Here is a 15424-nt window from a genome sequence, read left to right on the forward strand (position 1 = left end):
AGAAAAATAAAATTTAGAGCATAACTGAGCAGTCATTTGTTTTATTCCTGTCCATGTGTTGATGGTCTGAGTACAAATATTTAAAATTATTATTGTTGTTTTGATTGCAATGATTATTTGTGCTTATTCTGGTAACTTACACAGAATCGAGTTACGTAAAAAGTAAACTAGATCAAAACTAGTTACATTAAAAATGCAATGGATAATTTATGGATCATTAAAAACATAAGCAAACTCTTTTAACTATCCAATAAATCAACAATTACAGAAGTACTTTAGATTTTATTAAAAAGTCCAGGAAATGTATAAATCTCATTTTATGCTACAATAGGACACGGAAATGGGTTATTTCTTTCTTTCAGCTGCTAGACAAGTAACCAAATCAGTTGATCAGCCATTGTCCCAACTGCATGTCAGAAGACTTGTCAAAAGACACGCAGTCCCCAAGGGGCAATTCCCACAAACCACTTTGAAAGCTCCCCCCAGTGCTTTCACAGAATCACAGAATGGTTGGGCTTGGAAGGGACCTCTGGAGATCATCTAGTCCAACCTACCTGCTAAAGCAGGTTCACCAAGAGCAGATTGCACAGGAAGGCGTCCAGGTGGGTTTTGAATGTCTCCAGAGAAGGAGACTCCACAGCCTCTCCGGGCAGCCTGTTCCAGTGCTCTGGCACACTCAAAGTAAAGAAGTTTCTCCTCATATTCAGAAGAAACCTCCTATGCTTCAGTCTGTGCCCATTGCTCTTCATCCTATCATTGGGCACCACTGAAAGGAGTCTGGTCCCATCCTCTTGACACCCACCCTTGAGATATTTATAAACATTGATAAGATCCCCTCTCAGCCCTCTCTTCTCCAGGCTGAACAGACCCAAGTATCTCAGTTTTTCCTCATAAGAAAGATGGTCCAGACCCCTGATTATCTTCATAGCCCTCCACTGGGCTCTCCCCAGTAATTCCTTGTCCTTCTGAAACTGGGAAGTCCAGAACCAGACACAGTACTCCAGATGTGGCCTCACCAGGGCAGAGTAGAGGAGGAGGATAACCTCCCTCAACCTGCTGGTCACAACCTTCCCTGGGTACCGTTGGCCTTCTTGGCCACAAGGGAATGTTGTTCAGTCATGAGCACCCTTCCTCCTGGGCTGGGTCCTGCACCACCTGTCTTGACCTTCTTTCTGCACAGCAGGTTTGAGCAAGGCTTGGAGGCCCTCCCCAGCCCTCCCCGGGGCTGTGGCCAACCACTGAAACACAAATTCCCCCTGTGGTCCAAGCAGCGCCCTGAACCTTCAGGCCTGAGATCTGCAAGCAGATTTGGGGCATGGTAGGGTGAGAACTTCTGTCCTTGACAATCCCAACCCAAGAATCAAGGGTGTCTGCAGTGGTAGAAGCAATCGGTATCAGCAAGGCTCCTTCTTAGCAGGACCTCCTGAGGTGTGTCCCCAGGCAGAGGTCAGACAAGGTGCCAGCCTTTCCCCTGGCCCAACATCCCCAGTGCTGCATAGAAATACCTTATGCTACTGTAGATGCAAAATCAGGGGATTGTCATGTTGCAATGAACCCGGTTCCCTGTATATAATCAGCTCAGCTTATTGTCACGATCAGAACTCAGGATTTTCATGACCAAAAATCCAAGCTGCTGCTGCTTCAGGGTGAATTATGCTCTTTCTTGCAGCACCACTACTTATGGATTGGTGCAACCGAACACTGTGCTTCACAGACTCCCCCAAATGACAAGGTCTTGAGTGGGGGAGCCTGTAAGGGCTCCTGCAATAAACAATGCGGGAGATGAGTGTTGCTGTAGCCACGTCATCCCATTCTTTTTGTCTCTTCCTTGAACTTTCATTTGTTGTCATTCCAAGCATAAACTACATATCTTTACCTTAAAGATCCTTCATCACCAGTCCTACCCCACTAATTTAGCAACTACCTCTAATTGTGTCCATCAGTGACCATACTGGCTTACCCAGCTCATTTGTTAACTTAGAGAAATCACTTTTCCATGCTATCCTTTACACTCTGAAGGCATGCCCAGCTCACATGCACAAAACTACCCTACCACTCCAAATCCTTCTTTTGCCAGGGTGCTGACAATAACCACAATAATAATTGGGTGGTTGGTATGCTGAGATGCCCACCTATTCCACTGCTTGAGGATGTTTCATATCTTCCTTATGCTCTTTCACTGGCCTCCCTTTACCCAAACACAGCCTGTTTTCCCAAAAGCAGACTGTAGCTTTGTTCAGGGTGGGGGCGTCCTTTTGTCCGGCATTTGTACAGCCTCTGCAGCAGTGGGTTGCTGGTCCCATGCTCTGGTAGCTCCTCGCGACGCAAAAAGGAACTCAAAGCAGGCGTGTGTCGAGGCTCAACCAACCACTTCCCTCACCAGGCCCTTGCAGCTGGCCCAGAGTTTTGCTCATGACCATCAAGCCTGGACTCTCCAGATAATGCTGTGCAGCTGGATTTGGCAGCTAAAGACCTGCAGGGTCACACCAGGCAAAGCTGTGATGAGCGGGGTGCCAGGAGGGAGCCCTCCTCTCCCGGGGAGGGAGGCTCTTCGCAGCGGGCAGGTGAGGTGCAGAGGGAGCAGCTCCCACAGCAGATGCTCTGACGAGGCCCCCGCGGGCAGGGCGGGCCCCTCTGAAGGGTACGATCCTTCTGGAGCCGAGCTGGCGGGCAGGGGCGGCAGGAGCTGCACTCCGCTGTCCGTGAGCTGTTGCTTTTGGAGGCTGCGAGGTGGGGCGGGCTGACAGGAGACCGCGGCTTCGCGCCTGCCCAGGGGCCGGTGCCGGCTGCAGGGCACCCCCGCCCCGCCGGAAGCGCGGGCGGCCGGCCGGCTGTGCCTCGGTACGCCTCGGCTGCGCTCCGGCCCCCCCCGCTCGCTCTGCCGCCACAGTTCCGCCGGAGAAGGCGCCCGACGGCGGGAGCAAGAGCGGGGCGGCAGGAAGTGAGGGGCCGCTGCGCTCCGCTCGCCGTGTTATGCGAGAGCGCTCCCGCCCCCGGGGCCGACGAGAGGCGGACGACGGCGGCAGGAGCGCGGGCGGGGCGGTGTCGCCGCGGACAGAGCGGCGGGGGGGCCCGGCGGCGGGCGGCGGCCGCAGGCTGGCGATGGAGGAAGGTGAGGGGGCGGCGGCGCGTGTGTCACCCTGATCCCCCTCCGCCGCGGCTGCCCCGTCCCGCGCCCGGCGGGACCGTGTGAGGGGGCGCGCGCCCAACGGCCGCCTCGGCGGGGCCGCCGCCGCCTGAGGCCGCGGAGCTGGGGGGCGGGCAGGGAGGTCGCTGCGGCCCGGCCGGCGCCTGTCCTGCCGGGCCGGGCCGGGGCCGCTTCCCCTGGCGCAGGTCGGCAGTGTGGCTGCGGCTGGCGGGTTTCTGTCCGTTCCGCGCCGGGACGGTACCGCAGGTGCGAAGGTAAAACCCTCGCCGGCAGGACACGGCTGGTGGCGGAGCCGGCTCAGTCCAGACCGACCCCTCCTCGGCGCCCCCCAGCCCCCCTGACGAGGCCGCTTCCCCGCCCCGGGCAGCCCGTCGCTTGCAGCACCGAGCGGGTGGGAGCCCAGAAAGTCGGGGTGTTTCCCTTCCCTCGCCCGGCATCGCCCCTGTGCTGGGCGCCCCGGGGCTTTTTTCTTTGGCATCCCTTCATGTCTCAGTTTGTATGTTTTAGTCTGTCTCCTCTCTCACTTTTAGCCCCTCACAATCATTTCTCTCCAGGTCTCTTTTGTGCTAACCCCCTTTGTAGGGACTAGGAGGTGGCATTTAGTTTTCTCAGGGAAATTAGCAGAATCATGACTGTAAGTGGGCACCCACAGAAACGCAAGAGCACTTCTCAGAAGAACGCAAACACATGCATTACTGTCCCATGGCATATTCCAGCCTCCCAACTGTTCTCAGCTGTTCTGAGCTGGACATGGTTTCTGTGTATTTAGTAGTCTTTGGTTAATTGACCTCCACAAATGTGTCCATCTTCTCTTGAATCTATGTAAACACTTTGTTTACAGAACATTCTTTGAGTAGGAGTGGTCTACATGAAGGTGATGTGTGATGAGCTGGTTCCTTTTAGTGTGACTCACTGGTTCTATTTGATAACTTCTTGTTCCAGTTCTAGAAAAGAAGGTGAATCGCTGCTCTCTGTCCAGCCTGTTTGTAGATTTCACCAGCTTGTAGACCTCTGGCATGTTCCTGTTGGTCATCCTCTTTTCCAGACTGAGGCATCCTCAACTTGCTTCTTTGTCCCTTGTATGGGGACCATTGCACACCTTTGGTCATCCTCATGGCCCTTCTCTGAATATTTCCCAGCTCTATCTTATTCTTCTTTATATGAGGGGACAAGAATTGCAGGCAGTGCTCAATTTGCAGGGGAAAAATGGATTAATATAGTGGCACACAGGAGTGGTGAGTTATGCTTTTCTGCAACAGGTACACAGAAATAAGTGGAATGCATGTTGTCTGAACAAGAGTTGAAAAAAATGTACCAGGACCTTAAAAGAAACTAGAAAGCAATCTCAGATGAAAAACTGTGTGCTGAATAGAGAGGTACTAGAGGCTATGTCATTAGTTCAAAATCCTAGATTATTTTTAGTTGTCACCTTGTTTGACTTTCATTTCACCTGACATAAAGGATTCACCGAAGTGGAAACAGCATTTTTCTTGATCGAGGGAGCTGCAAATGAAACAGAGGTGGCATACTTGGATCTTTCTTTGTTATTGCTTTGAGGGGAGGAATCTGCTGAGCAGTCTTCAAAACCGAGGTGAAGATCATTTGCTGACTGAGACATAGTTGTTTTACAATTAGAATTTTAAATTATTCCTTGTTTCGGAGTTTTCTATTACTGCTGTGAATTCTAGACTTTATAAGTGTGTTACGCTTCTACTGTGGCTCACTTATCTGGCAGAAAAATGAAATAAATGCCTTTTCCTCCAGGGTTCTCACCGCTGTTGCTTTGGTCATAACTAGAATGACAAAGGCAGACAGTTGTCTTTCCAAGCACATATCTGCCCATTCTGGTGATCTAGATTATTTTTTCCCTCCATTTTATTTTGTGTGGTACAAATGATTTTAAATTGCAGTGCACTTGGTGTTTGTTTTGCTGATTAACTTCATATACATGACATAAAGAGATACTGATGTATATTTCATGGATTGACATAATGATAAATGTGATACTGAACACCTTAAACCTTCTTTCTTTTTTTTTTAATATCTTTCCAATTCTTGTCTCCTTTAACAAGGTAGATGTTTTCTGTTCATCCCATGAAAAATGTTATCATTGAGATCCTGGTTTGCTCAGAATAATCTATAAATTGCTTTGAAAATCCTATTAAAACACAAGTACAGGTGTCCTGATACAGGCATACACCACTTTTATTTCTTAACTATTTCTAGTTTCTAACTTTTAAATCTAATAGTGGCAAGTTAAAAGTAGACTGATTTAGACTTGAACCAGAGTAATTAAACCAGATTTAGACTTGAACCAGAGTAATTAAAAGCTGCTTTGTGGGATGTGAAGATTGACACTTCAAGTTTGAAGTTGAATGGCTTTATGAAAGAGCTGAGGAAATCAGTGGCTACAAAATTTCAAACTATGTTGTGTAGTAGTTCAAACCAGAGAGCTAAAATTTCTGGAGTGTGAGTTACAGTTGAACCTTTTCATCGCACTTCTAAAATGACGTAGATGTTGTGGGATGTCATCTTTAATATAGTAATTATAACAGACTTTTTGCAAGGAGTCTTTTTGTGTGGAGACTTGCACTCTGAACTAGCCTGGCTGCCTTTCTGGCTGTAGAATAAATGGACCAGGGCTTAGAACTGCTGTTGTTTGTTACAGAAAACTTAATAGAAACCAAAGAAGCCCTGAAGCGATCTATGTGGCCTACAGAGTGAGCTTTTTAATTCTATGTTAGATTAAAAGTTAATAAATCTGCAAGTTCCAGTACAGCTGGCAGGAAGAAAAAAGTGACATTATATTTACTTTATAAAAGCTTTCACCATATGGATAACAGGCAGCCTAATTAAAAATAATGTGCCTAGTACACTACTGTACTATAGCAATGTAAAACCAGGAGAAGAGTTGAATGAAATTGGCACCAGTTTCTCACAGTGTCTGTATCAACTCATCTAAACTACTGCTTTCCTTCATTTGTCTAATACATTCACCGTGGAATAAATCAGCTTCTAGTTTGGGTTCTGGATAATCCCAGAGTATGATGTCAAGAAAAAAACTATTGGATTTTCTAAGGAATTGATTTCTATATTGTTATTTTAGTTATGCATATGACTTTAATTGAGTCTTTTTGTCAAATATATCTGCTGTGGGGTTGAATCAGTAGCAATAATTGGTTGTTAGCTGCTGCTGTGTGGATTTCTCAGAGTGTGATTTTAGGTATTGTGTTGCAATAACTTGAAAAAAAATGTCTTCAGGGGCAGCAGACCTGCGACAGAGAAAGAATCAAAACTGCACAGAATCTGACAAAATGGCTCCAGAGGAGAGAAACAAAGAAAACTCAAAGCTGGGAAGATCGCCAAAATGTAAGCTACAGAATTTTTAGCCAACTTATGATATTTTTTCATTATTCTTATACATTTTATGGGAAGATATTTGTAGCGCAGTAGTTTGCAACAGATTTATTTTGAATTAGGTCTCTGAATATTTCAAGAAAAAACAGGCATGCACATTACAATTCTTTGATAATGACATTTTATGTATTGCAGATTAAAATGGTAGTCCTGGTTTGTTTCAGGTTGCGGGGGAGAGGAAGGTGAGAGGCAAAGGGGTTAAGAATCTTATAGTTGTTACTATTTGAGTACCAATATATGTTTTAATTGTGCCTGGAATGATCTTTCAGTTGAGAAGCTGAAAATCCTTACAGCTTTTCAAGAAACACAACTAAAACCAGGTGTAATTTTAGGCAAGTGCTCACTATGCTACCAAAACCTTTTATGCTAAAAGTGCATACTAACTTGAGAAAGCTGCAGGTGAAGTAGACATCCATTGAAGGAGTTTTGTAAAATTCAGATTAGTTCCTTATATTTGAAAACAGAATGGAGGATAGAATGTCTCAGTGTTGATGTTAGATGTGGCATTGCTACTTCTTTCTGTTAATGTCTTTAAGAAGTGGTGTTTTGGGTAAAATCTAGAGTTTGCTCTGTTTATTTGGAAGATACTTTTCCTTCTTGGAATTAATTTGAAAATGAAGCTTACTAGAATGGAGAGAAATTTGCAGTGCAGTGTGTGAGTATTTTATCTGAGAGTCCTACAAAGCAGTGGTAAAATCTGGGAAAGGAAACTGCAGGACAGGAACACGAAAACAATTCTCGATGTGTCTGTACTGATGACGGTGTGATAATTCTGATGCCAGTAAACTTACTTGCTGTTCAGAAGTGAGTCATATTTAAGGCATACTGTTTGTTTCTAAGCCCTCTGGACTATTTTAGCTTTTTCACTCTTCCTTTTCAGATATATTAATTCAGCGTTTCGCAAAACTTTTCTTTGGCTGTGTTGCAGCAGTCACTAGTGGAATGATGTATGCTGTGTACCTCTCAACATATCATGAACGGAAATTCTGGTTTTCCAGCAGGCAGGTAAAGAAAAAAACTAAACTACTGAAACAAAAGCCAAATCGTGTCCTTGAAATCAAAGCTGACCCATGTCAGGTTGGAACTACTTGCTTGTGGAATCCCATGTCATTCTACTCAGGCCTCTGTCTTTGATATAGTCTCCTTTTTTTTTTTTCTTTTCAGTGTAATTCCTACTGACAGTAATCTCGTTATGCTTTGTATGTTTCTCCGTGCCATCCTTTATCATTGAAAGACTTTTATAAAATCAGTAGAAAAAACTGAAGCATACTGGGATTGCATAAGTTAAACAACAGCAATGTATGGGTGTTTTTTGTTTTTTAAGAATTGTATTATTTAGTGAAGTGTGGAAAGCTGAATGAAATTCAGGTTTATGAATATGGAAGGATCCTGTGGAGCTTGTGCTGACTTACATTGTGGATTTGAGTTACTCTGATTCTGAGCATGTTTGCTAAGTTATAGAGAGTATTACATACCTGACAGAGGTGAAGATTAATGTTTTGTGGAGTACTTTGAAGATGTACAGTGAAGTCATAACTGTGTGCTGTATTACAAAACCAGTCTATCTGAAATATATAGTCTTCTGTGGAAAAAGATTGCAGGAGGTGAATATATATATTTTTTTTTTCCCTAGGAACTTGAACGAGAAATTACATTTCAGGGTGACAGCGCCATTTATTACTCATTCTATAAAGAACTGCTAAAGGCTCCTTCCTTTGAAAGAGGTACAAAACCCGTTTGTTCTATTAATCTTCAAAAGTCCTATTCCTTTTGGAGACAGTAAAAAACTCCTGCAGACCAGGGAGACTGATTTTATACTCTTATGTAGGTATTTCAGTCAGATTAATTAAAAACTGCACGCTGTCCTAACTTTTCAGTGCCTTTTGAAAAACAATATGTAATTATCCTCTATTCCAGTGGGTTGCCTTTGATCCATGCTCTGGAATAGGATTAATGTTACTCTCGTAACATACTCTCTCCCCATATTGGAAGCTATCGTAGGATTTCCCTATGCTACATAGTGGATTTTCTCTCATGTAAGCATAATTGATGTTTAATTTGGGAATGGGGGACGGAAATTGCCATTTTCCATCCTCTGTCAGAAGATGGAACAGTTTCTGTCAAGAGCTGATCTTGATCCCAGCCTTGCCAAAGGTTTTTACTCCTGTTAGCTGTGATGAATGATGACGAGCACTGAGTGATGGGGACAGAAACCAACAGGAAGGAGAACAAACTAGGTGGCAATGGTCTGTCCTCCGTTTGTGGGCCGGCTCTTTATCCTGCCCTGCCTCTGGAGCTCTCTGACCCTGAATCCCTGGACCAGCAGAAAAGTAAAGCAATGAAAAGGAGACGGAACACCTTTGTGCTGGTGTAGAGAGTTGAGAAGGGCACCTGGGCTGGCATGCGGAAAACACGAGAAGTCCAGGAGAGAAGATGGGGTGAACAGCCCTGTCTCGCAGTGGTCAGCCATTGAATTACATCAGTCCTGTCATTAAACCTCATCCAAAGCCAGTTAAACTTTGTAGGTGTAGTTTTTTATTGGTTGAACAGTTTCGCAGCTGATGTGTAGCTTGTCAGCAACATATCTTTACTTTAATTAGTCTTTACTAAATTTTCTTTACTAAAATTAGTTCCTTGTTATCTCTGGCGAGATTACCTGTGCTGTGAATAGATGGACTGCCACATTCAGGCGTGCCACCTCTGCAAACAGATAGACTTATGTCTGATAGGTATGATGAGGGCACCCAGTTTTCAAGGGTGTATCGTAGCTGTGCTGAACCCAGTTATAAGTCCTGCAAGACCTGGTTTAGCCTGCAGAGAACTAGCTGCAGACCACACACCAATATGCTCAGAGCTGGAAATGGTTATCTTGTTTGGATGTTCCATTGTTGTTGGAATTTTTGTTCTTTTTTTCTTCCCCTCTCTAATTTGGATTATTTTTCCTCTTTATTGTCTTAAGTAACAGCAAGTCTTTAATTACATTTCAGAATGATGTATCCTTCAAGTATGCCAGCTTCAGTTTCATCTCAATCCCATACAAAGGCGTATTGTGTTGAGTAATTCTTACAAGTCTCAGAAACACAGGGCTGAAAAGGGTGATGAGGCCATCACATCTGACCTCTTTGTGGAGACAGGTTTAATACACCCTGCTCATCCTGTTAGACCTTTGTCTCATTTCTTAAGAACCTCCTGTGAAGGTTATCTGTAGGTAGCTGTTTCCAGGGCCGTATCAGCGTGTTACTGAGAAGACTCTGCTTCAGCTGGTTAGTTTTGGGCCTCCTCTTTATAGACTAGATCAAAAAATGGTAATAACTTTGTTGCTAAATCAGTAGGGTGGAACGGCATCTGGCACAGAAATTTCTCCTTCCTTTCAAATTAGGAATGATGAATCAGTCAATAGCTTTAATGATCACATCTCCCTACCTTTGAGTACACTTTCACGTCTTTTAAGAACAGCAACAGTAAGTGATTCCAAGATTTTTTTTTTTGTCTATAGGTGTTTATGAGTTGACACACAACAATAAGACAATATCACTGAAGACAATAAATGCAGTCCAGCAAATGACTTTGTACCCCGAGTTGATTGCCAGTGTTTTATATCAAGCGTCTGGTAGCGAAGTATGTGCATTTCTCCTGCTTTCTGTGCTTTCGTTATGGTTGTGTATGTGAGTGTGTGTATGAGACTTCCTGTGCTGTATACAATAAATACATGCAATTTTTTGTTGAATGAATTCAGCTAAGGCTCTCACCGGGTCCAGGTTCTTCTTGGTTCTGATCAGTCTCTGGTGTAGGATTTGGGGGGTTTATATGCACTAAACTTTTCTGTCTGTTATTCTTTATTTCTACAAATGGCTTAGAAATGTGGAGAGTGGCTGTGCTATCTGTTAAAAACAGGGAAGTTAGCTACTTCGGAGTATAGAAGTCTGTTGTAGTGCTACCTGTCTCTACTCATTCCCATATAGATAAATGGGAAAAACACTTCTGCAGATAAACCTTTTGTCTCTTTCAGCTCTACTCAGGCTTTGTTATGCTTATGCTGCATACTTGTGTCCTCTCTCATTTTTCTTTTTTTTATTTACTATTTATTTATTCTCTATATGCTTCTGTGTGTTTGGAACCATTTTTGCCACATCTTTACTTTTCCAAGTTCCTTCTCTATATAGCTTCTTCCAATAGTCCTGTGAACTTTGTATCTCACTATAGTATAGATTTATTAAATCTGACACATACAATGTTCGTGCTAAAGCAAATACAAAAATCATGGCACTAGCAAGCTGAGTCCTGAACTGTGCTCTTAACTCACACTGCTTTGTTCTCCCTGAGCTCAAAATAAAAGCATGCTCAATAATTTTTTAGAACAGGGGCTGTCTCTTACCTGTTTTTTTAAAGCACCTAGCACACTGTTAGCAGGATGTAAATAGTAATCATTTCCAGCTTCAGCTCAGTTGCCGCTATGTCTCTTCGTTTTTATTTGTAATTTCAGGAAGTTATTGAACCAGTGTATTTCTACATTGGTATAGTTTTTGGACTGCAGGGAATTTATGTGACTGCATTGTTTGTAACCAGTTGGGTTATGAGTGGGACTTGGCTGGCAGGAATGCTGACTGTAGCATGGTTCATTATTAACAGGTAAGAAAAACATCTTTTTACAATCTAGTTTGTCAATAAGGCATTTAAAATATTAGAACGGATTGAAATTCTTTCTATTAAACTTTGTGTTCTCATTGTGAGGGTAAGCTCTTATGCCAAATACAAAACATTTCCCAGAGATGCACTGATTCTCAGGATGCTTTTATTAATGGAAAGGCCTCCTGTTGTCCAAACCAGCCCAGCTGCCAGTTGAACTGATTTTGTGTGTGTGTGTGAATATAAGGGTATTCTCACACCATTCCATTTTGCAAAAACATTCTTCAGAATGTTTTGGTTTTGTGCTGGTAAAGAATGAAAACAAATTTCTGAAGTTGCTGTAAAACAGAATTGCTGTCTGTGGTCAGCTGTAAATATTGTGATGGTTGTTCTGTTGCTTAGAAGGAAATGACCATGTGCATTTTTCTTGTAAAGAGTCTTTGATACTTTTTTAAATCTGCTTTTTGTAGTGGGTTTTTGTGCAAAGTGGAATCTTCTTCAGTGATCCCTATCTCAATTTTTTTTTATTTAAAAACATTTCACTTGCAAGAAAATGTCCCTTCCCTTTATGAAACACCAGAATAATAGGGAGCCTCATTTAGGCAGTGAGAATTTGTGTTCAGGTTCCTAGTTTGTCACCAAGTAGCTCTGGGGCTTTCTGTGAACTTGAGAGCACTTGAAAGAAAAGAACTATGGAGAAGCAAAATGGTAGAGATGTACCTTTAAAGCTGAACTGTTGGGAAGCGTCTTTTAGGAGTGTGAAGTCGTTGTGACCAAATCCGTGATTAGTAGCTAAAAATACTGTTCAAGCTGGTGTGAACAGTGGAAAGTAGGAAAAATGGTGAATAAATCTGTATTTCTTTTCAACAGCAAAGAAGATTAAACAATGTTAACAAATTGAAAGGTCCAGTAGTTAAAAAAGCTCCGAATACCCCTCTGTAAGAGACTTCAGAGGTAAAAATGAAAGGTGATGCTTTCAAATATCTAAATGATAAAGGAGCTTGAGGCTCGTTTTTAAAAGCGTAGTAGACACAAAGAAGACTATGCACTTCTGAAACTTATGCCTTTGATCACATTTGAAAGTGTGACTTGTGCTTCTAAGTCACTTTAGCACTTTTAAAAACTTTCTCCTACAGCTCTAATTGTGCAGATACTGTCAAGTCATTCCATGAGAAGACCCTGCCGCTGTTTTGGCCCATGCTCCCCATCCATCTTTAATCTCTTGTTTTGCTGGGCAGAATTTTCTCTGTAGACAGAGTATCTGCTGGTGCTGCTGCTATGAGGGAGCACTACTTTGGAATCTAAGTATGTTGTGCTCGACTGCCTAAATCACTTATTTAAAACATGTTGTATGAGAACTGGAAGGAGTCTCTTCTCACACCTATGAGCAGATTTTCATTGTAATGTAGAAGCTGCTCTTATGGCAGTGTTCCCCTGCCTGTGAATATGAGACCATGTAGCGCTGCTCTTGGCCAAAGAAGGCTCTGTTGTCAGTGCAGGTTGGCAGAAGCAGCGTGTGATGCATCCAGCTCACACAGTGTCGTAGTGGGTCAGAAAAGGCTGGAGGCAGATGCTGTTTGGCTTCACTCCTATAAATGCCACCTAGTAAGCAGACCACCTGAATAAATGAGTAAAGATTGGACCTTCTGTGCTGATATTAAATTTTATGACTTGTATCAGCAGCAAAATTGTCTCAGTGTTACTTTACACATAATAGAGGAATAGCTTGCTTGCAAGGCAACACTGATAACTAGAAGTGACGTTTAGGCTTTCCTTGATATTTTTGTTCCATAAATCTTTTAATAATTTTGTTTGTCTGTACTTTATTCTAGGACAGATACAACAAGAATTGATTACTCCATACCATCAAGGGAAAATTGGGCTTTGCCATATTTTGCATGTCAAGTAGCAGCTCTCACAGGCTATTTAAAAAAAACCCTAAATTGTTCCGCTGAGGTAAAGCAAAATTAATTTCTTAATAAAGAGTTGTTGGTAGAACTGTGCTCTAGAGTATTTACCTCTGTCACTATCGCCCTACTAGGCAGAAAACAGTAATGTTCCTTTTTTTCTCAAAACAGCCACTTGGATGTCACCTAGGCCTGTGCAGTTTTTGCTTAGTGACTTGTGCCCTGCCCTGTTATGCCCCCGTGAGGGTTCAGAGAGAACAGTGGTGTAATTAGATGTGTACTGTCTTTTTAAAATAAACTGATGCAGAATTTTTCTCACCATGTAAACTATTTGTTGCTCTTCCTGTTGCTTGCAGAAGATGGTGGTAACTTCCTTTCCCTGATTGGCTTTTCTTCTGATTGGCTTTAAATGTTTTTGGAGGTTTCAGTAATTACTTTGTTCCATCTGAGAACATTTTAAATATGTCTGAAGTCAGTATTTTAATTATTTCCTAAAATAATAATTAATTTCCATAGTTTCTGTTTTGATGACCTCTCAATTACTTAGTGACAGAGATGCATAGGTATGAAATTAATGCTTTTGTTTGTTTGTTTGTTTTTCTCTAGAAGTTTTGTTACCTTTTGGTGAGTGCTTCAACATATACCTTCATGATGATGTGGGAATACAGTCATTATCTCCTGTTTGTCCAGGCTGTTTCTCTTTTTCTGCTAGACAGCTTTGCCCTGGCACAGACAGAGAAGGTATTGGAACTCTTCAACCTACTGATAGTTGGGCACTTAAATACAGCCTCAGAGATGCCTGCCATAACTGGGCAGGAGCTCCAAAGGGTGCAGACTAAGCAATGACTTGAATGTCTTGCAGCCTGGGTCCAGCTGAGGTGCATGTCATGTCCAACGGAAGAATAACACAGCTTTAAACTCACTCTCTTTTGGACTATTGTTTTTGGGACAGCTTTCCTAACAAAAGGGTCAGAAGCTAAACAAAGCTTCTGAGACCTGAAACATCCTTGGAGAGCTGAAAGAGTATCAGGAATGATATGAATGAATGAATGAATGAATATCATTAATGATATTCAGTCATGCATCCTTTTTGGCCTAGTTGCCTCTTCTTTTCCTTTCCCTATTCACAGTAATGTGGGGCTGACCAAAAAACTGCTCTGTTGGCTCTGTGCAGTTAAGAGGCTCATTTTCACCCTGAATGGCCCACTCTGTACTGGTTTAGCCAATAAACAGGCTAGGCAGATGCTAGACAAACTTATTTTTCAATGCAAGAAAGTATTTGAATTTATTCTGCAAAATCTTTTTTAGAAATGTTGCAACAATAAGGCGTTTTCACTCTGCCTGTTGCTACTTTGTACACATGTACCTTGTAATTTTATTAGATGTAACTTCCGTTTCAAACTGAGTGCAATACTAATTTGTCACTTCTTTCAATTACTTTTTTTCTGTTCCTCAGTAGTAGGAAATGTTTGATTAATTTTAGTTCAAAGCAAGGTACTTAAAATATAAGGGAAAAAGATGAGTGTTTTGGTAAAAGTCTAAAGAATCAACTATCAGGGTTTATAAGATGTGCTTATAAATTTATAAATAACAGAAAATATCAGTAACAGTTTGCGTATTCCTGAGCGAGGATAAATGAAGAAGTTACTGTGAGGGCAAGGAAAGCAGTAGTCAGCTCTTTCACAGAGATTGTGTGTTTTCATACTGTTGCATTGTGGTCAGTGCTTCATGCTGGCCTGGTAAAATACTACTACTTTTGGCATTTTTACAGAATTCTTGTGAAGTAATTGTGCAGTAGTTACTGAGGCTGACCAGGATCGTTTCGATGTGGAACACTTTTCAGAGCCAAGCAGTACACTGCTAGATTTGTGAGGTGGAGGGTAGAGATCCATTAATCTCCTGATTAACACAGGAATGGAGTGAATGATCTACTGCTCTAAAAAGCAAGATGTATACCCACTGTAATTTTATTTTATTGTGTTTTGTTTCTTCAATAGGTGCATGAAGTATACAAAATCTACTTGTTTTCTCTCTTCTTGGGGTACCTTTTACAGTTTGAAAATTCAGCTTTACTGGTGTCACCATTACTGAGCCTTGTAGCAGTTTTAATGCTCTCTAAATGCCTTCAGGTAACTTGAGTCTCCTCTTACTCCAAGTGTAGTTGTTATTATTTAAACTGAACTCCAAATGATATGGCATTCTTAAAATATTTTTGCAGATGAATATGAAAAAGGGTACATTTATGTCAAGATTGCTGAAAATAATGTACATTTATTTGGTTCTTACAATAACAGTGACACTAAACTTCTTACTAAAGGTAAGATTC

General features: G+C 42.3%; 1 protein-coding gene across 3 annotated transcripts in view; it reads left to right on the plus strand.

Moving 5' to 3' along the window:
• The first annotated feature begins 2784 nt into the window (after positions 1-2784).
• Positions 2785-15424, plus strand: part of DPY19L4 (dpy-19 like 4) — a 34439-nt gene continuing 21799 nt past the window's right edge. For 2 of the 3 annotated variants that reach the window (XR_010605764.1, XM_065628257.1), the window contains exons 1-10: positions 2785-3112; positions 6410-6517; positions 7446-7570; positions 8199-8289; positions 10062-10183; positions 11049-11194; positions 13024-13147; positions 13705-13839; positions 15096-15227; positions 15317-15415. Coding sequence is in view for 2 of the 3 variants with exons in the window: in XM_065628257.1 (XP_065484329.1) it covers positions 2974-3112; positions 6410-6517; positions 7446-7570; positions 8199-8289; positions 10062-10183; positions 11049-11194; positions 13024-13147; positions 13705-13839; positions 15096-15227; positions 15317-15415 (1221 nt within the window). In the remaining variant the exon portion in view is untranslated. Of the gene's footprint in view, positions 3113-4609; positions 4740-6409; positions 6518-7445; positions 7571-8198; positions 8290-10061; positions 10184-11048; positions 11195-13023; positions 13148-13704; positions 13840-15095; positions 15228-15316; positions 15416-15424 lie in introns of all 3 variants that reach the window. The other variant, XM_065628258.1, reaches the window with a different exon arrangement.

This window comes from Caloenas nicobarica, chromosome 2 (assembly GCF_036013445.1).
Source record: "Caloenas nicobarica isolate bCalNic1 chromosome 2, bCalNic1.hap1, whole genome shotgun sequence".
Taxonomy (NCBI): Eukaryota; Metazoa; Chordata; class Aves; order Columbiformes; family Columbidae; genus Caloenas; species Caloenas nicobarica.